Source organism: Euleptes europaea, chromosome 1, assembly GCF_029931775.1.
Source record: "Euleptes europaea isolate rEulEur1 chromosome 1, rEulEur1.hap1, whole genome shotgun sequence".
Classification (NCBI taxonomy): domain Eukaryota; kingdom Metazoa; phylum Chordata; class Lepidosauria; order Squamata; family Sphaerodactylidae; genus Euleptes; species Euleptes europaea.
In genome coordinates, this window is record NC_079312.1 from 146,086,961 (window position 1) to 146,107,993 (window position 21,033).

Here is a 21,033-nt window from a genome sequence, read left to right on the forward strand (position 1 = left end):
AATAGACTTGGAAAGGTATAACTTTGCCTAGGTAACAATGTCGATCTTCTTCTATGTGTGCCACCCATGCACTTATCCTGTCGTGCAGTCCTAAGTAGAAACACAAAGCTGGAAGAGATCCTAAGGGTCATCTAGTCCAGTCCCCTGCACAATGTAGGAAATTTACAGCTACCCACCCCTCACTCCCCCAGTGACCCCTGCTCTATGCCTAAAGGAAGGCAAAAAACCCTCCAGGATCCCTGGGCCAATCTGACCTGGAGGAAAGTTCCTTCCTGACCCTCAAGGGGTGATCAGCATTACCCTGGGCATATAAGAAAAGGCCATAAGACCCCAAGCACTTATGGGTTTATCCGCTCCAACCCTCCCTCTCACAATCTGCCTACACTCTTCAAGCTTCAGTGGTATAACTTTGCTTAGGATTACATTGGTATTCCAGTCAAGGCCAAATACCTTGTTTTATACAAATGCATCTATTAAAATCCAATTGGCTGCTGCTTCTAGCAAAAAAGAAAAAAAAAAACCTTCAGGAGAAAGCAATCTGTAGCTGAGAAGTACTGAAATTGGATTTATCCTTTGTTCATCCACCATTTTCTAGTGTAATTCCCTCCGAGGTCACCACCCATGGAGTTTTAAAAGGTGGAATCTTCCTTCGTTCTGCATTCAAACAATTCACCCAGATTCTGTGACCTGTGGGACCCATCCTCCTCTGTCAGGGGGCAGTAGGGAGGTTTGGGGTGTGTTTGCCCCATCTAAGGTAACTGTCTTGTATTGTAACGTAGCTAGACATGTTTATTTTCATTTTCCTTATATCTGTATCTCCTATGATAGCTATGTGTGTGCTCTTCATAATCTTCATAAAGTTATTTAAAAATTCAATGAATGTCACAATAAGGGAGAGTATTCTTAAACTCACATACCAGTTCAATTTGACACCAGATAGATTAATGAAAATATTATCTTCAGTATCAAATCTATGTTGGTAGATCCTGATGGGCAGCCATGTTAGTTTGTAGCTGTAGAGAAGACCAAGAGCCCAGTATCACCTTAAAGGCTAATAAAATTTCTGGCAGGGTATGAGCTTTCATGAGTCATGATGGTGGGAGCAATAGACATGGATGCAGTCCCACTGCACCCAGTCCTGCTGAAGAAGTATCTGAAGAGGCGAGCTGTGACTCACAAAAGCTCATACCCTGCCAGAAATTTTGTTAATCTTCAAGGTGCTACTAGAATCTTGATCTTTTCTACATGTTGGAGATGTAAAGGGCATGCGGGATCTTTTATTCAGGTTTGGTAACAATGCCCAATTATAAAGGCATTTTAGAATAAGATATTCAAATTAGTGAGTGAAATGTTGTATATAAAATTACAATGGGATCCTGGAATTGCACTTTTGAATGTTATGCCAAAAAGTGTAACATCTAATTCGATTTATTTAATAGTGAATTTGTTCACTGCTGCAAGAATGTTAATTGCACAGGTACAGACACAAGAAAAAGCACCCAAAATAGATAAATGGTTAAGGAAAATATGGTATTCAATGCTCAAGGGAAAATCTCTGCATATAAAAGGTTTTGGGAGGGGATAGACAGTCACAACATAAATATACTAATTTAGTCCTCCTTTATTATATATTGGGACAAAATTAAACCAAAAGAATCAGCAAAAGTGGAACTAGTTAATTTTATTTAGATTATAATGATCTCCTATGAATAGATTGATTTTAGGCCACTTATCTCACTGGCCATTTATGCAGGGATATTTAGTTCGCAGTCCCTGCTGGACTGCTTTGAGGCTTCCTTTGCATTATTCATGATTTTACCAACCTTCAAGTGTGACTTCACTCTGGCCACTTCTTCCCCAGCAGTTCTAGATCCTGTTTTCAGATAAATTTAAATACTGCTTCTAGGCAAGAGCAATGCAAATCCCCCCTATTTCCATGCATAGCTCTTAACTTCGGGTTTCTCTCCCCACGCCCATTTTGGTTTCTCCCTCTCACGTATCTGTCCCTCCCTCCAACCTCTTCCCTCAAAGCAAAGCACAAAAGAGGGAGTTAAACCTTCATGAAATGTGCTGGAAGGCACTGAGGAAGGCTGCAAAAGTTGGAAGGCAACTCCCGGCAAGGAGCTGTTGAAGAAAGGTGGGGAGGAATACCCAGCAAAAGCACACGCAGTCCCTTTAAGAGCGGATCTGCCCCCTCCAAGTAAAGTACAACAAGGCTGTGTTTTCAGGGGGAGGGACTCAGAAGCTTCATGATTCACAGGGGATGCCTAATTAATCACACAGTACTCCTGGAACTGTTGAGGGGGGGGACCCTCATGCATTTGATGTTTGAGAATTCGGAGCAGAAAACCGTGCAGCAAACCAAACCCAAATTTCCGCTGCATAAATGACCACTGAGTTCAGATGCGATATGTGTCTAACATTCTAATAGTGAAGTTAGCTAAATATGAGGATACTTAAATCTGGACATGAGAACTGTGAAAGGAGAACAGATCTTTCCACAAATCTGATAAATGCCCCAGGAGGAAGAAAAATATGAAATCTAAAATAAAATACATTTGGGTTTATTTTTTTAAAACTCCAAAATGACGAAAGAGGCACATGTAGCTTTAATGAACTGGTTCCCTCAGTGGCTGTTGCTAAACAACCACAGCATTCTATGCTGAGTTCCAGTCAATTAAAGGCAGGGGGAGGCGGCAGGGTCCTTTGCAGGGCTCTTTTTGGGGCCAGGCCTGGCGAGGGTTGGGAAATTCTTAGATTTTTCAGGGGGTGCAGTGTGAGGAGGGCAGCGTTTGGGGAGGGGGCCTCTACTGGACATAATGCCCACCCTTCAAAGCAGCCATTTTCTCCAGGGGGACATATCTCTGTTGTAATTCAGAGAGATCTCCAGGTCCCACCTAGAAGTTGGCAGCCCTGGGCCTGGCAGCAACTACTGAGTGACTTTATACTACCCAATTTGCATGAATCCACTAGGCATAGCTTCTTGCTACTGTTCAATAGCAGCCGCCCTATGAAAACCAGTGTGGTGTAGCAGTTAGAGTTTCAGAGTAGGGCCTGGGAGGCCCAGGTTCGAATCCCCATCTTGCTGTGGAAGCTGACTGGGTGATTTTAGGTAAGTCACATGCTTTCAACCTAACTTACTTCACAGGGATGTTGTGAGGATTAAAAAGGAGGACAGGAGTATAATGTAAGCTGCTTTGATCCCCACTGTGGAGAATGAAGGGGTATAAATGAAGTAAAGAAATAATAAATATAGCTGAAGATGGAAGATGGAACTGCCCTGTGAGGAGCGGTTAAAACGCTTAGGGCTGTTTAGCTTGGAAAGAAGGCGGTTAAGGGGAGACATGATAGAGGTCTATAAAATTATGCATGGTTTGGAGAGAGTGGACAGGGAGAAGTTTTTCTCCCTCTCCCACAATACTAGAATACGGGGTCATCCGCTGAAGCTGGAGGGTGAGAGATTCAAAACAGATAAAAGGAAGTATTTTTTCACACAACACATGGTTAAATGGTGGAACTCCGTGCCCCAAAATGTGGTGATGGCTGCCAACTTGGAAGGCTTTAAGAGGGGAGTGGACATGTTCATGGAGGAAAGGGGTATTCGTGGCTACTAGTTAGAATGGATACTAGTCATGCTGCATACCTGTTCTCTCTAGTATCAGAGGAGCAGGCCTATTATTTTGGGTGCAGTGGAACGCAGGTAGGATGGTGCTGCTGCAGTTGTCTTGTTTGGGGGCTTCCTAGAGGCCCCTGGTTGGCCACTGTGTGAACAGACTGCTGGACTTGATGGGCCTTGGTCTGGTCCAGCAGGGCTTTTCTTATGTTCTTATGAAGACAGGAAAAAGCTAGGATGATGAATGGCTAAGGCCGGGATGGGGAACGTCCAGCCCGGGGGCCATATGCGCCCCCCAAGGACATTTTCAGTGGCCCTCGGGAGCTCCAGGGCCCAGCTGCGGAGGCGCAACACAGCGCTGCCCTCCCCGAGGGTGTTCCTGGGGCCCCAGCTGGCGGGGGCGCTGTGGCACCCTTTGGACCGCCTCTCGTCAACTGTTGGTCGGCGAGAGGAGGGGGGAGGGGGAGGGACGCTTCCCCCAAGGCTACCCCTACAGTTGCGGCGTGTAGGAATGCCGCGGCACACTGTGGAACATGCGCGCGGGAGCCAATTGGGCTTGGAGGGCCTTTTTTGAACTCAGGGTGTGGAGGTGGGAGGGCGTGGAGGCTGGGGCCCGGATGCGAGGGGCTGCGTGTGCTGCATTGTGTGTGTTGGAGGAGGCGGGGAGCCTGGGGCCTGGTTGCACGGGGCCAGCGGGTGTGTGTGTGGGGGGCTTTTCTCTCTTTTCTTCCTCTTTTTCTGTCACTATTTCTCCTTTCTCCCCCTTGTCTCTTTCTTTGTCTGTCTCCTCCCGTCCTTTTCTCCCCCTCCATTTCTCTGTTTTCCTTCCTTCCTCCCCTGCAGATCAGCTGCTGGCTGCGCCCCCCCTGGCGACTCGTTTGCTCGGTGCCCACCGCTGGCTGCCCTCCTGCCTGGGAGGGGGGAGGGCTGGGGGAGCAGGGGTGCTCTCCAGGCCTTCTCTGCATGGCCTCCCCTGTGGTTGCCAACCTCCAGGTTGGAGACCTGGCATCCCTAGCCTCTCCCCCCCCCCCATGCCGGGAGATCTACACTTGGTTATGGCCCCTGAATGATGTTATAAATTAGCAAATGGCCCTTGGCAGGAAAAAGGTTCCCCACCCCTGGGCTAAGGAAAGAATGTGGAAATTGGGACATGATATGGGGGTTGCCAGAAGGAAGAAAAGAAGAAATAGTGCAGGGAGATAGATACAGGGGAAAGTGAGGAAGTGCCCCCCTCACAAGTCCTTGAGGATGCCTGACCATATAAGTGGGCCTGCCGGAGGTGCCCATCACCACACAGCTAGGCCAGTCTTCCCAGGCAACTGTGGGGGGGGGGTGGGTGCGTGTGCTTAAGGCAGAGGAACAGATAAAGGTAGATTGGCTGTTAGAGTGGGGGAAGGGAAGAATTAAGCAGGACAAGGGGAGAGGCTATGTGGGCTTTCAGGAAATGGAAAGCGGAAATAGTGGGGGAGGGGGATGTAGGGTTGCAGGGGGGAGGTTTTTGGGGTGGAGCCAGAGGAGGGCAGGGTTTGGGGAATAACTTCAAAGCCATAGAGTCCAATTGCTAAAGCGGCCATTTTCTCCAGGTGAACTGATCTCTATTAGCTGGAGATCAGTTGTAATACCAGGAGATCTCCAGCTAGTACCTGGAGGTTGACAACCTTAGGGGGATGAGATGCAGCCTGCAAGTCATTGCAGGTGCCTGCTTGTTCAATTATAATCCACTTAATTCACTGGAATTCAGTTTGTATAAATGTGTATTTATTGTGTTCATTGTATCATGTTGCACAAAATCTAATAAAAAAGAAAGATGACTATGAACTTAAGGCAACCCCCTCACTTTTACATACAGAAAGGCTATTATTGAGCACAGCTGTAACTTGTACACCTGACTCCTTTTTATGGCATACCTGGAAATGAACCTAGCCTTCCATTTTAGTAAATATTAAAGAAAAAGAAGAGCAAACAACTCTAACTAGCTTCCTCTTCAACTACCGGGAAACTAGGCCAAAAACGTTGCTTACAATAAAGAAAATAACCCTATATTTTCTGTGATGCCACGCAACGGCCCAGCCATCTCAACACCCACGGGAGACGCACTCGAATCGATCCTTCGCGCAGTTTCCACGCGCCGGGAAGGGTGGTGGGAAACTCCTCTCCTCCTGAATAATCTAGGAGCGATGAGCGGAGCGTCCGCCGCGCGAGCTCGCTTTATCTCCACCTCTGTATTGGTGCACCAGCCAATAGGCTTTGAATGTATGTGCGGTGACCTCAGCGCCAGCCAGAGCCCGCACACGCTTGGGGCGGAAGGCAGGCAGGCAGGAAGGAGGCATCAGTTTGCTGCAAAGAGGAACTCACGGAACAGCAATAATGGTGGGTGCTTGCGCGGTCTCTTTGGGCTGCGGGTTTGGGGGGGAGGCTCGCGGTGGCTGGCGGCCTTTTAGGGAGCCGGAGAGGGATTAGCAACACCCCGTGGCGCAGCTACAATTGCAGACTGCTCCTTGTAACGTGGACCTTGAGAGAGAGAGAGAGAGAGAGTTTGTGTGCCTCAGCCATGTTGCTCGACTGGCTTCCTTTTGCACGGCTAACCGGCTTCCTTTTGGTTCTGTTTGTTGCCCACAGTGCGACTTCACGGAAGATCAGACCGCTGGTAAGGTGCTCTTGACGCCCTCCCTCGCATTTGGGAAGCTGGGGACGTGGGCTGGATCAGGGGCCCAAGGGGAGGGGGCTGCGGGTCCCGAATAACGGAGCCGGGCCTCGTTCCTCTAGTTCGAGACTTAATCATCCCGAGTCCTAAATCCGCTTAAAGGCCGGTTGGATTTACGCTCCTGTCTCCTTCCTCTGACTTTTCTAGCCACTCCTGTCTTCCCCCACTCCCATCTCTTGATTGCAGCCACTGGATGGTGAGTCTGTGTGAAACGGTGAATGGCTCCCTTTCTTCTAACCCCTTTCTCGGCTCCTTTGCTTAATGTGTCGGTTTTCTCCCCACCCCCAAATCCCTATGGAGTTCCGCGTTGACTGCATAATCAGGTCTTCCAGCTAGTTTGGGTTTGAGTGGCGCGCGTCCCCGTCCCGCCCCCCCCCCCCAGCTCGTCCGCACCGTACCCAACCCTTCTGCACGGAAATTCGTGTGGCTCCCTTGCATGGCTCATGCGTGATGTATTTCCTGGTTGGAAACCGCCGGAAAGGACCCACCCGGTTTAGCCTGTGGCCTCCATTCTCAGTTTCACAACCCAGGGCGGAAACGCGCGGTCGCTCGAGCCTCCTTTCTTCCCTGTTCCAGCCAGGGTTCAGCCGGGATCGAACGCGCGAACGTTCTTGGATCGAACGCACGAACGTTCTTGGATCGAACGCACGAACGTTCTTCCCTGTTCCAGCCGGGATCGAACGTTCGAACGCGCGAACGTTCTTCCCTGTTCCAGCCAGGATCGAACGCGCGAACGTTCTTCCTTGTTCCAGCCAGGGTTTAGCCAGGATCGAACGCACGAACGTGCGTTCGATCCTGGCTAAACCCTGGCTGGAACAGGGAAGAACGTTCGCGCGTTCGATCCCGGCTGCATCCTGGCTGGAACAGGGAGAAAGGAGGCTTAAGCGCCCTCGCGTTTCCGCCCTGGGTCGCGGTGGGAGGAGCGGTGCCGTCAGCTTGGGGCCCGCACCGAAGCAGACGCCCCCCTCCCCACCCCCGTTTCAGAAATGGGCAAATAGGGGCGCGCAGGCTCCTGTTCTCCTTCGACTTCCTTATATGGGCAAGAATCTCATTGCCGAGCGAGGCAGGGTTGGGAGCCGCGGCGGGGGTGCATTCCAGCCCGGATCCCAGGCCTTGGGACGGAAAGGAGGGATTCCTTAGCCAGGGTGTCTTCAAGGCAGCCGCCATAGGCGTCAAATTCTGTTGCAAGTGCTTGCCAAATCCCCGCTGAAATAAAAAGTGAGAGCTGTCAGTTGCTGTTTTATCTGGCATATTAGCCGCGAATGAAATTTATTTAATTATTGTTATTATAGTGAGAGCTTCCCATTAGTTGTAATGGTTGTGCATGCTTGCGCTTAACAGTAGTCGAGAGCTTTCCTAGTCTTTAAAGTTTGATTCCGCCAGGGTAAAGGTAAAGGGTCCCCTGTGCAAGCACCGGGTCATTCCTGACCCATGGGGTGACGTCACATCCCGACGTTTCCTAGGCAGACTTTGTTTACGGGGTGGTTTGCCAGTGCCTTCCCCAGTCGTCTTCCCTTTACCCCCAGCAAGCTGGGTCCTCATTTCACCGACCTCGGAAGGATGGAAGGCTGAGTCAACCTTGAGCCGGATACCTAAAACCGACTTCCATCGGGATCGAACTCAGGTCGTGAGCAGAGCTTTTGACTGCAGTACTCTAGCTTAACACTCTGCGCCACGGGGCTCCTTCCGCCAGGGTTCTTATGCACATAACACACTGTGCAGTCAAATGGATTATAGTTTTAAGAAATATTTTGTATGTTTTTTTTTTTAATGATCAGACTCTAAGGGCAAACTTCCAGCTTCCAGACACATTGTCTGAAGAAGTAATGGCCATATTAGCACTTTCCACCAAATCTGGGGGTTTGAAATGTCATAGCAGTGTAACAGCCAAAACTGCCTCAAAAGGACATCTGTTCAAAACTGGGCAGTATTGTGGAAGATACAGAGCTCAAAGCCTGTACTGTGATGGCTTGACTTTGACTGAGTATTGTTAGTGCAATCCTAGGCACAACTTGCGTTGAATACAGGGAGACTTGCATCTGAGTGAAGCTACCTAGGGTGGTGCTGTAAGCTGCCCACGGGCTCTCATTTTCAGGGCTAGTTCTCTGGCCAGTGCCGCCCAAGTGATTGCTGGAGCAGCACTGAGAGGAGGGAGCTGATGCTCTGCAGGGGCTCAGCTTGCTCCCAGCTGTTTGCAGCAGCCACTGCTATTGCTGTTCAGGGTAATTCAAGCCCTGCACCAACACTATGGTGGTGTAGACCCAGGAGGTGATGGATGTACTTCTACTGGGATGATGAAATACCTTGAACTGGCTCTCCTTATGAAAAGCCTTGGTTGCCCTTTTAGAGATACCTCCTAGTCTGGGATCTAAAATAGAACAAAAATCCATTTTGATGTTTTTCCACATCAGGTTAGGGCAGGGAAAAAGCCATTGATTCTGTAGCACTGGGCACTTAAAAAATACAGAGATGTGACTTAATGCCTGGTGTAATTGTTCGGCACAGAGGAGTTTGTTTGCAGTTGACAGTTGGCATTTGCAGTTGGCATTTGGTATCAGCTAAAACTTTAGCCTGAGGGGGAACGTTTCTAAAGGAAGGGAGGGGTCGCACCTCATGCTCATAGGTCCAGGCTGACCTGTAGACAGCCGCTTCATGTGTTTGTAAGAAGATGTGATATGTGCAGGAGCAGAGTGAAGACATCAGTTCTCAGATTAGAACAGGCTGAAATCACCATGAGAGAAATTGGTACTTATCTATCATCTCTTTCCCCAGCTATGTGTTAAATAAACAGTGTATTAACTCTTTATTATAAAATGTTACTGCAGACACCAAGGGATATGGTGTTTTAGTTCTAGATGATCTGGCATGGGTCTTAATAGTGGGAATCCCTTCCTCCTCCGTATCTTGTAACCCAACCTAGTTCAGCCGCTGCCTGTTGCTACTTCAAACCTCTCTGAAAGGAGTTGTGTGAGCAGACGAGGCGTTCCCTCTCCGCTCTGGGCACCCTGTCATGCACCCCTGCCCCAGACTTCCAACACAGGATTTTACTGAAGCAAAATAAGTCCAGCCTTTGCTATAGAAAGTGATTGAAGGTTTGGAAGGTCGTCTTCCTTTTTTGAACTGCTGGTCTAGAATCGTGAACAAATGGCAAAGGCCAGAATTACTCCTTGAAAACAACTTGCGTACTGTGTCATACGCGGCTTTGTTCTGCAGGACTCTCTCTTTTAAATTAGGCCACCAAGTTAAATGTACCAAAGTGAATCACCTACAACTCATCCTTGAGAGAGGTGACCTGCTGAGAGAAGCATTTGGTAGAAGACCCATGATAACCTACAGACAGCTGATTGAGTTTGAAACCTCTGCTTGTGGGCAATCCAATTATTACAGGATACTACCACCAAGACATGAGACCTTGCCACAATAAAAGGCATAACCGGTACTTGTTTGTAACACTGAGAACATTGTTATAAGACCTAACAATGCAATCTAAAATATCCAAGGCTTCTACTTGAGTAGCTCTAAAAACATTTTGTGACAGGATATCTTCTCAATAGGTTCTGCAGCAGTCTTAAGTGGGCCAGACCTGTCGCTATTTAGAGAGAACTGACATTTCACAGATCTGGCACACAGTGCAAGAACACCAACAATCCGGTGGTTGAGCATTTTAACCTTCCTTGACATTCCATCAAGGATCTCCAAATTGCTACCCTCAGACTAATTGAAGGCAATTAATGGAATTGGCCGCAGCAAAACAAAGGCAAAGACTTAATAACCAATGTCTCAATAGGAACTGTGGCTGTTCCTTTTATTCTAAAACATGATGGCAGAATTTGTCCTCCTTAAGGTGAAGATTCCTCTTTAAAATGCAAATTACTGCCCTTCAGCATCTGACAAAGTGGACTTGCAGTGTACAGAAGCTCTTGATCTCCCTTGATGTCTTAAATAAGCATTTTCATTCCCATTTCAACATAACTGAGTAAAGACAACAATCTGAGTAAGAAGTTAGTAGAGGAAATAGGTCTATTTGCTGTTTTTAATCGTGGTGGCATTTTGTCTGGTAGAAGGATCTCACACCACCATTGTTTGATAGGAGATATTTGTTTATATTTCCATCTCAGGCTCTATTGGAAACTTTGCTGCTGTCAACAATAATGATATCTACTTCCTTCTCAGATGTGGCATGGAGTTCGCATCTAGATGATCTAATAACAATGTGAATGGATCCAGAGATTAAATATCCAGTGACTAATTCAATTTGTGATATGATTATGCTCCGGCATTTCTTTAGCTTTGCGCAAAACCACCAACAATGTTTTTAAGTCTTTATTCTCTCATGCCCTTTCCAAAATAGTTTTGGATAGTGTAGTCACATAGGATGAAGTTGGTAGAAATTGAGGGCGGGGGAAATCAGTTTGTTTTGAAGATGCTGAAAGTAGAAAATCCCCCCCCCCACACACACACACACATCAGGCTGATCTGGTTACTTTTAAGGATCCGGTTTCCTGAACTCTGTACCTGGAGAAACTGAATCGTGCTTGGAGAGGAAACAAAACTGTGTCCTTGTCAGCTATATTATATCTCTTGATATCTGATAACAGGCTGGTTAGATATCTATTATTTGGGGGGGGGAGTTGGGGGAAGAGGCGGCTCTTGAGTATAAATGGTTTGAATCCTCTCATAAACCTTTGAACAATCTTTTCTCCTGTACCACTTGAGGTGGGTGGGACAGTCTCTTTCAAAACAACCTTGTATGAAGTTACTAGCCTGAAGAAGTATTCTCAGAATTGTTGCTTAGGCCCTTTGTATGTTTTGCGGTACTCTTTTGTGCTGCCTCCTGATGTTCAGTACTTCTTCCAGGCTCTTCCTTTCTGTAACACTTCCAAGCTGTTCCCTTCCTTTGCACTTTCTATATCTTCCTTTAAAAGAAAGGTCCAAGGCCTCTTTTGAGGAACCACAGATTTAAACGTAAGGGGTGAATGGGTAGTTTGATCCCTGTTCCTGTACACTTCACATTTTTGAAGCTTATTGCCTACTGTTGACATATTAAAAGTACTGTATAAAAGGTTGGGTTGCTTTGGGAGTTACTGTTCCCCTTTGCCAGATAAGGGAACTGCAGGCAGTGAGTGACCTGGCTGATGCCATCCAGGGAATCTGGGAGAAATTAATATCTCTTTACATCAGGGGTGTCAATCATGCGGCCCCCGGGCCGGTTCCGGTCCCCGGAGGGCTTTTGTTTGGCCCACGAGCCAAGGCGGCCAGCCCCCACTCCCTCCTCCCTTTATGGGTTTCCAGGCACAGCGAGGCCCGAGTGGCCTCATGTGCCCAGCCAGCAACCCCCTTCCCTTCCTGGGTGCAGTGAGGCTACTCAGACCTCGTTCACCCACCCAGCAACCCCCGTCCCTTTCTGGGCGCAGCAGGGCCACAATGCCCCATGAGCCTGTCCTACCCTCCCCATCCCTCTTTGTCTTTTTCTCCCTCTCCTTCATTCTCTTTCTTTATCCCTGTTTCTTTCTCTCTTCCTCTTTCTCTCCTATTCTTTACCTCTCTCTTCCTTTCTCTCATATCTGTTTCATTTTCTCTCTCTCTCTCTCTCTCTCTCTCTCTCTCTCTCTCTCTCTCTCTCTCTCTCTCTCTCTCTCCCCCCTCTCCCCCTCTCCCTCTCTCCCTCTTTCTGTCTACCTGCGTTTCTGGACACCACCACCCCGTCCAAATCTGGGCTGGCGAGCTTGCTGCGAGCTCACCATTCTAGGCAGCCACACACACACCCCAGTCTAGATCTGGGCTGGCGAGTCAGCTGTGGGCTCACCAGCCAAGGCAGCCCCCCCCCCAGTTTAAAATTTAATGCCAGGTACTGGAGATACTAACTCTATGGAAGGCACAGGCAAAGCCAATTAATGATAGTATTTTTTATTTTAAATACAAACATACTTAAAACAATAACAATAAGACTGTTAAATAAAAGAAAATCGTGTAAGAATGTTATTGCTGTAAACTTGTTTTGTGTTTTAAGTAAAAAACAATATCTTTAATTGACTTTGCCTGTGTCTTCTATAAAGTTCGTATCTCCAGTACCTGGCATTACATTTTATGGTATTGATTTATTTGGTACACATAGTCAGCCTGACCAAGAGACATTTATGTTATATCCGGCCCTCCTCACAAATGAGTTTGACCCCCCTGCTCTAGATCCAAGCTGTGTACTTTAGCCACTGTCCTCCTTCAGGGGGGAAAAAATCTTACCAAATTCTTACCAAAAAAAGGCTAAGTCTGCCTGGTGCCACGCCCCCTTGAGCCTGGAACTGGACCAAAAACAAAGTGTGGGGTGCTATTTGGAATAAATGCCTGGGCTTGCAGTGTAGTTTAAGGGCCCACAGGTAGCAAAACGGTGAGAAAGTACATTCGTATAGAGGCAAACACCAGACAGCTGCTCCCACTGACGGTTGGATCAGTTGATTTATTTGGAAGTGTGTTCAGAAACTTCACGTGCCTGGAATATACAGAATACAGCAAGGTTAGCGGGAACTGGGGAAGGGCTCCTGTTGCTTTTGGGGAGTCCCACATTTAATTAGTTGATGGTCATACATGAGCCAAGTTGGGTGCCAAGTAGTGGAAAAACAGGGCTACGGAGGTCAGTTTACTGATGCTCTGACCTCGATATGGGACAGACAACTCATCCAGCCCTCTGCTGCCCAGATAGGATTGGAGTTTACTGAGGAAAGTGGTTGCAGAGCACATGGGATCTAGTTTCTCCAGCAGGTACATTGTTTCTTCTTTGGTCTGCTGGGTACTTTGCCATTCGACCCTGACTCTACAGTAGGGGCAGGCAGAAGGTCAGCCATGGTCTACTTGGTGGGCCATACAGCACCCACTGGCTGTCAAGATTCTTGCAAAGAGTGCTGGGCTAGGTGGGCCTTGGTCAGATCTAGTAAAGCAACCTTTCTGTTCTTAAACAAGAGTTGCAAAATCAGGGTCACTTAACACTGATGCCTTAGGTGCGAAAAGATCCTGAGTACACGGTCTTGTTTTGTAAACATAAAAAGTAGTCGTGGGACAGCAGGGATTCTAGTTTTTATTTTTAAAAACAGCACTGTTTGAGACTGGAGTCAATTCACCCTTGCTGTGGAGTGTCAGAAAAACCAATGGTTTTAAGCCACCATTTGTCAGGCACATGAATGAAATGGTAGTTGTCTTTGAGCTCTGTGTTGCTTTAGATCTTACCTCTTTTTTCTTACTGTGACTCTGCAGAGTTCAAGGAAGCTTTCCAACTCTTTGACAGAACTGGAGATGGCAAGATCCTGTACAGCCAGTGTGGGGATGTGATGCGGGCCCTGGGCCAGAATCCCACCAATGCAGAGGTCATGAAAGTTCTGGGGAACCCTAAGAGTGATGGTGAGTGGCTCATGTACTGAAGCGGTCCTGTGGTCCTTTGTGTGTGTGGATGGGTGTTTTTTCAGAGGGTGCTGGTTTCCTGTATGCTAAAATCTATAATCCAAAGACAGCATCTCTGCAAATAGAATGTGTATATGGCAAAGCAGTGGCTTTAATGAAGGCTGTTTGCATTTGGCAATTGAACCATGCAAGCTTTGGAATCTTGGGTGCAGAAGTCAGCAATTTGAAAAACCTAGTGTATTCTTTTGAGGAAAAACTTCTAGTCTTTAGTCTTAAAAGTGTGTGATCCCTTGTGGAATCTCTAAAGCCCGAAGAAGTGCTGAGCATTACTTGTGTTTCATCAGTGGGTTATCCAGTGTCAACTCTAGCAGAACATACTGTGAGCAAATGTATGAATTTGTTGCGTCTACAGCACTATGCTTTTCTATGGATTACCTTCTCTCCTCCCCTTTGCGCTTTCTTTAGAAATGAATGTGAAAACTCTAAGCTTCGAGCAGTTCCTGCCCATGATGCAAACCATTGCAAAGAACAAGGATCAGGGCTGCTTTGAGGATTATGTAGAGGGGCTGAGGGTCTTCGACAAAGAGGGAAATGGCACTGTCATGGGAGCGGAGATACGCCACGTTCTTGTCACTCTAGGTATGGCTGGATTATAGTTGCTTGCATTCAAGTTGTTTCTTGACCTGTCAATGTAAACCTGTCAACTGAAATCATCCTGCTTGGCCCTGTTGCTCCCCCCAACAGCTTTTAAAAGCTGCTTGTGATTAAAAAAAGAGGGAATGATCTCTTCTTACAATGGCAGAATCCAAGCTCTTCACTTACTAGATGCCATGAAGTTCCCAGGATTCTGAATATCTTCCTGTTTTGGGGTGCAGCATGATGTGGTCTGGGAGTACCAGCATTGCTGAGGCATAGCTGGAGTGGCTGAGCTGGTTGGTCCCTTCAATGGCATTTGCCAAATGGGTGCCTAAAGTGGCCAGCTTTTTCCGTAGTCGTGAGCTTTGCCTCCTAATCCCAGATTTGGGACAATTTCTGTTGGGCATGGAGCTGCTCCCACATTGCATTGAACATGGAGAACCCATGTGTCTTCTCCCAAGTTTTCTAAAGTGACAGAATCTACATTCTGCTTCCATATTCTGCAGAAGGGAGGGATGGTTTGAAAAGCCTTCACTTAAATAAAGCCTCCCTCCCATCCATCCAATACATTTTCCCAAGGTGTTTTTGCAACGTGACCTAGATTTCTTTCCCTGTAATGGTAAGCCTCCTTAAATCAGCCTGTGTTTCCTGCAGGGGAGAAAATGACTGAAGAAGAAGTGGAGATGCTGGTAGCCGGCCACGAAGACAGCAATGGGTGCATTAACTATGAAGGTGAGGGATGGGGATACTCAGAGCATATTCTCTGATGTGCATTGAATATTAATCTCTCCCGTCCAATGGGCTTGGGGGTCTGCCTCTTATTTGGGAGAAATGTACCTCTGTGCAGAGGATGAAGAAATTTGGTAGCGGAATGGAGAAAGGTGGGCTCGGGAGGTGCTATTAGATATAGCAGGAGGCCATCTGCCTTTCCCTGCAGAGAACACACGGCACATGGCCCTGTTTAAAGTCCCAGCGCATTGCATGTTCTCACTGGCATTTGAGAAGGTGGCTGGGCTTGGCTTATGGAGGGGAGGAGCTGATGTTCAGGCACACCTGTCTTATCCCTGATCCCGCTCTTGCAGCTTGTCGTGTAGCTCCTTTTCAAACATGTAAATGGCACCAGTTTTCTATCTTGAGAAGTCACATGGGCTAATACTTAGTGTTGTGTGTAAGGAGAGTCCACAGACCAGAAGAAAGCTTAATGCCAATGCTACTATGTCATAGGAATTGATGCCCTGTTGTTGAAGTCAAGCTGTTCTGAATGTCACTGAGCCAAAGGTTCCATGTAAAAAAATACATGAACATTGTGGCGTACATGTCTGTCTTGGGGATGTCATGAAGATAAATACCACAAAGATCACGACATCCTAGCAATGCAATAACATGAGCTAGAAATGATGCGCTGTCTGCCTCAATGGGGTGGTGTCAGTGATGTTCCATGTGTCTGGTTTTGTTTGTTCATCTGCTTGATCAATTTTGATCTTTCTTCCTTTCTACAGCATTTGTGAGACACATCTTGTCAGGGTGAATTCGAATGGGGTACGCCTCCTCCAAACCTACCTTATATTTTTTAACAGCCTCCTTTTTTGTTGACATAAAAAGGAAGACTTTGGTTTGCACTCATTTTTTCCCTTCCATCCTTTTTTTGTCCAATATCTTTTGTTTCCTCCAATCTTCAAGCATGTCTCTGCATGTAGCTGACTCTCTAAGTAATCCAAGCAAGGGTGGCTGGGGGGATGAGGCAGCTCTGACTGGTTAAAGCAAGACTGTGCCTTTGTAACCTTGCAGTGGTCAGGGTAGGGAGGTTGGTGGCAGTGTGAGGGGAAGCAGCTTTTTCTAGGCACATCAGAGGCCAGATCGAAACATTACACTTGCCACAATACTGACTAGTGCTGTAATAGATGCCATGAATTCTTGCCATGCTTGCTGATGATAATGTGCATTGTGGTGGGCATTGCAATGGGATGTTTCTCTTTCCTGGAACTCCAAAGAGGTTTCACATTGAATAAATAACTTTTTAAGGGAAGTTCAAGTTCCAGTACACACAGAAGCTGGATGGTCTGTATTCTTTCAGACAGTTTGGGATTGAAATAAATGCCCAAGTGGATACATGATGTCACCTGTGACCATAGAGCAAGCTGCAAAATATTACAGGCACAAAATGATAGTGTCAGATCACTGAGGAATTCTTGTGGTAGCATGCTAACAATTCAACATGCCATACGCAGTTGGTAACTTTTACCAACAAAGAAGTACGTCATGTGAAAACAACACCTGGGGTTTTCTAAGTGAAACGTTTAGACCAGGCCTTAGCAGAAGTGAGGGCCAAGAGACTGCGTCTGTATCATGCAGTCGTCCAACATTGCAACATACATTTGAGTGGCCATTGCAGCCAAGAGGGAACATTCATGCCACCACCTTCCTCATTTGGTGAAAGTGAAGACCTATTAACTGGTGCTTTTCTAGACAATCCTACCCAAAATACTCTCAGTACTATTTGGAGCCCTGGCCCCAGTCCTGTTCTTTCTCCTTGCTCAGTCATTGCTTGCTCTCTCTCCCAAAAGAGCAGATGATCCACAGGGCTCAGGTAACTGGCAGTAGCCCTCCTGCTGGGGTATGCCCCTTAGCAGCTGCTCAAGGTTATCAGTCTCTGGTGCTGGCCATTGATACCACATGTATGCTGACTGCTGGGCTGCACAGGTATCAATGGTCTCTCCCCTGATTGTGTCCAGCTGCTGGGTTCATGGGAATAGCTGTGGCTGCTTCTGGAATAGCCAGGATCTGTGCAGGTGTGAGAAAAAGAGGCAGTTGTCTGTAGAGGCCACTGTGGCCTGTGTGTATGAGCAGAGTATGATGTGAGCCATCCTGACAACTGCTGTCAAAGTTTGTGCTGGGCTAAAACTAGGGTTGGTGGCTTCTTGGCTATAGTCCCCATGTGTGCTCATCCCTATTGCATAGAGGCATCGGTGTCACACTTAATTCCGCTCATGGCTTAGGTCAGACCTAGTTTTCATGTACTGCTTCAGATGATGAGTTTGTAGTGCTTGTTCACCCCCCTCCCCAAATTAATCTGTTTCTCAGCATAATTTGCTGAGAAGGGTAGTGGTAGTTAAAGTCCTCTGTTCTAGCTAGTGGAGCTATTAAAGGCACTGAACTAAGGCTTTTTCTAAAACTCTGTATTTCATCTCTGCTGCTCAAGTGGCACCCAAAGCCATGTACAGGATTATTTTTGTAAACCATGGTTACAAAACGACTTTAAAATCAAAATCCTACTTTAAAAAAATTACAGAAACACAAAGCCTACTTGAAACTAACCCTAAATATTAAAAAAAAATCCATCTCAATTGCTGTCTCATAATATTCCTTAAAATACCCAGAACTTTTTTAAGTGCTAAAATTCTCCAAAGATATATTTAAGTGTACTACCATAGGTAGAGGTGTGGGTGGAGAAGGTGAAACTCTGAGCTCTGCCAGGCAAGATAGCTCTGCCCAGTTATTTCTTCTCTGGGTCTCCTTTTATACACAGCTTTTTTCCAACAGTTGTCTTTAATTCTGAACCAACCTATAGTGTGTGTGTGGAGGGAAATTCACACAATGAATCCAGGGACAGACTAGGGAGACTTTTCTACAAGCCTAGAGAAAGCCCCAGGATTGCACAAAAATATTAAATGGGAAAAATACGTTGAGGGTTAGAAAACAGAATCAAAGTAATGTCTGCTTCTTTAAGAAAAATATGCCACTGAGGATTTATAAGGCTATATGTGAGATCCCAGTGACCATTTTAGAGGTTGCTAGGCAACCTGCAGCCAATATTGAGGATTCCAAGCCTTGGAGAGACAGACTAAAGGTAAAAAGAGGAAGGAGGAACAAAAATGATCAAAAGGGAATATTGAAGGTAGGGGAGGGGCAGATTCTGCCAGAGGGAGAAACAGAAAAAGTAGATGAGACAGAAGGAAAGGGTGTCTTTCAGGATGCAAAGTCCATGCAGAACTCATGCAGTCTTGACTGTAGCATGCTTCAACCAGCATGGCTGTGAGAGTTGCATCTGTGTTCTGTGACATGCCACAAATAATTTTGGTAAAACTTAATTGGAAGAGGATCTGGTAGCTCACTGTGGATTCTCCTGTGAGAAAAATGGTGGCTGTGGGCTAACAGTAAGCTCTTACAGCCTTCATCTTGCCATCAGCTGACTAAACTTCCTCCTGAACTGAAGGTTAATTGGACAGTCTTTCTTTAGGGGCCTGTGCTGTGGCTGCTGCCTGCCTCTTTCTTTCCCCCCCCCCTTCTCTCTTCTTAGGTAGGCTCAGTCAGAGAGCCAAGTCCCTTCTTTACTGTAGCTGAGCATCTCTACAGCTACTTTCCTCTCTGCAGAAAGCAGAGCATCTTCGTAGGATGGACTCCAGAATTCTAATGCCTGGCAAATTAGTTGTAGAAACAGCCTTAATCCCTTTTGCCCATGTTGCCTTTTTGTTTTCTTTGTCTGTCTGGTTTTTTAATTGCTTGTGTTCAGAAGAAGGGGTTCTTTTTATTGAGTATGGGGTGGTTTTGGGATTGGGTTATAGTTAGAACTCCACAGTATGTTGGTACAGGGGAAAGTTATGTGCTGTGATCTGTGATACTGGCTCTCTTGGGAGGTGACTCTTTTTAATCAGAATACCATTGGAGGGATGTTAATGTTTTGGTGTCTGCTTGTTGTTGTTTTTTGGACAAAAGGCATTAAAAGAAGCCTTCCAAAATATACAAAAATATATGTTTAAGCTTATGTCACTTGACCACTATGCTGTATTCTGCAGCCCGGCAGGCAGGAGCAAGCTTGTTTTCTGCTATTTGAAATGCCTGTCCATAGTATGGTGTGCAGCTGCAAAAGCTGTTACAGGTCCTCTGCCTCTAGAAAATTATTTTAGTCATGCTGATTGGTGGGAAGACATCCTTCCTCAAGCTTCTAAGTTCCCTGCAAGCCTTGAATCCCCATGTGCTGGTAGGTTCCTCTCAGTAGGATTAGCCTAGCCCATAATGCTCTGGGGTTTTTGAGTTCTGCTTTCTGATCCATCGTTTTTCTCCACAGAGTTGGTGCGGATGGTTCTGAGCGGCTGAACACCTCTGCTGGCCTCTCCTGTGAAAGTTCTCCTTCAATTTCTTCTTAATATTTTTGTGCCTTTCTAAGCTATGTGTTGAAAACACTCTTTGGTTTCTTCTCCACCCTAATGGTTTTGCCCTTGGCAGGAGGCAGAAACATTCTCTGAAAAAAGGGTGCTCCTCAGTCCACGTTGAAGTGCCCAGAAGCGATCCAGTGGCCGCTTGTCTTGTCTTGCAGTGCTGTTTATTTCCAGAAATGTTCAGCATTTTCTCCCTCTCGATTGCTTCAATAAACTATTCTTAAAGCGTCTTGCTAGCATTGCATGGTATTTCTTTACTAAAGAAGCAGCTGGAGTTTACCGAGTTGCAAGCAGAATTTTTTTGAAAACATGAAACTAGGTTCAAGTGTTACTTAGAAGAGGACTACCTGGAGCCATGGAAATAGCTGTGGAATAGGCTTCTAGAGTTTTCTGAACAAAAATTCCACTTGCTGTTTGTGTGATACATAACATTTCCTATACATTTTTTATCTTGTTCTGAAAGACTGCCACCACCTATCCAATAAAATTGAACATCAAGCTAGTTAACTGCTGTAGGATTAGATCCTAGTAGTTTTTCAGCTGGCTCGCATGTGATCTTATTTTTTTCCTTTCCATAACTGCTGGGGGGAATTAGTTGAGGTTACTGTGTGGGAGGACATTGTTTGAGGGTGTGTGGATGAGTATAGCCTGCTGTAGAGTTGTGCCTGTTTGAGTAAGGGTCGTTTGTGTGTCTCTTTTGCTTGGGTTGTAGCTGATTGCTGTTGATTGGGGAAAGTCTGCTTTGCCTGGGGCAAAGCCCTGCTTTTTGCTGGGTGAGCCTTGAACTGTGTAGGGTTCCTCATTGTCAGAGGCCCGAGCCTTTAGCGTGAGGAATGTATATGTAAGGAAACAGCTCATGGATAAGGCCAAAAGCTAAACCCTCTGGGCATATAAACCATGGATTCTGATGTCTCTACACTAATGCGCAGAGTATGGGAAACAAGCAGGAGGAACTGGAAGTCCTAATACAGGAAGGGGACTATGACCTAATAGGCATCACTGAAACTTGATGGGATGACACTCACAGTAGGAATATTAGGATTGTTTAAAAGGGATAGACAAGTAAGGGTGGAGGAGTAGCATATGTCAAGGATGTGTACACTTGTGAGGAAATACATGAATCTGAGCATAGAAGTTCAGTCGAGAGTCTGGGTAAAAAAAAGAGTAAGAAATAATAGTGATGTTATTGGGGGGGGGGGTGTCTGCTATAGACCTCCAAACCAGGCAGATGAGATGAGAGACTCCTTGACCAGATTACAAAGTTCTCAAAAAGATGGGACACAGTGGTCATGGGAGATTTCAATTACCTGGATATCCAGGTTGGAAGTCCAGCTCTGTTTGAACTTTCAGTTTTTGCAAAGTTGCACTTACCTGTAACTGTTTATCAAGTGTCTTCAGTGCAGGCATGCATGGGAACTGCGCTTGTGTGGGCCAGTCGCACAGAACTGATTAGAAAGCTTTCAGAAGCTTCAGAGCACCTGGAGCGCTCTCCATCCCCTGTCCCAGGCCGAGAGTGAGCCAGCTTCCTGCCCAAC

The 21,033-nt window shown here is 46.5% G+C and overlaps 1 protein-coding gene across 2 annotated transcripts; it reads left to right on the top strand.

Annotated features, from left to right (window-relative positions):
• The first annotated feature begins 5,963 nt into the window (after positions 1-5,963).
• On the top strand, positions 5,964-19,492 carry LOC130492800 (myosin light polypeptide 6). Of its 2 annotated transcripts, XM_056866589.1 has the most exons (7): positions 5,964-5,983; positions 6,233-6,260; positions 13,563-13,706; positions 14,172-14,345; positions 14,997-15,074; positions 15,842-15,881; positions 19,408-19,477. In XM_056866589.1, the coding sequence occupies exons 1-6, from the start codon at positions 5,981-5,983 to the stop codon at positions 15,868-15,870; spliced, it is 456 nt and encodes a 151-aa protein (XP_056722567.1). In that variant the 5' UTR covers positions 5,964-5,980; the 3' UTR covers positions 15,871-15,881; positions 19,408-19,477. The 2 variants fall into 2 exon arrangements, with proteins under 2 accessions (XP_056722567.1, XP_056722575.1); XM_056866597.1 differs by lacking the exon at positions 15,842-15,881 and having other exon boundaries at positions 19,408-19,492.
• Positions 19,493-21,033: the final 1,541 nt, after the last annotated feature.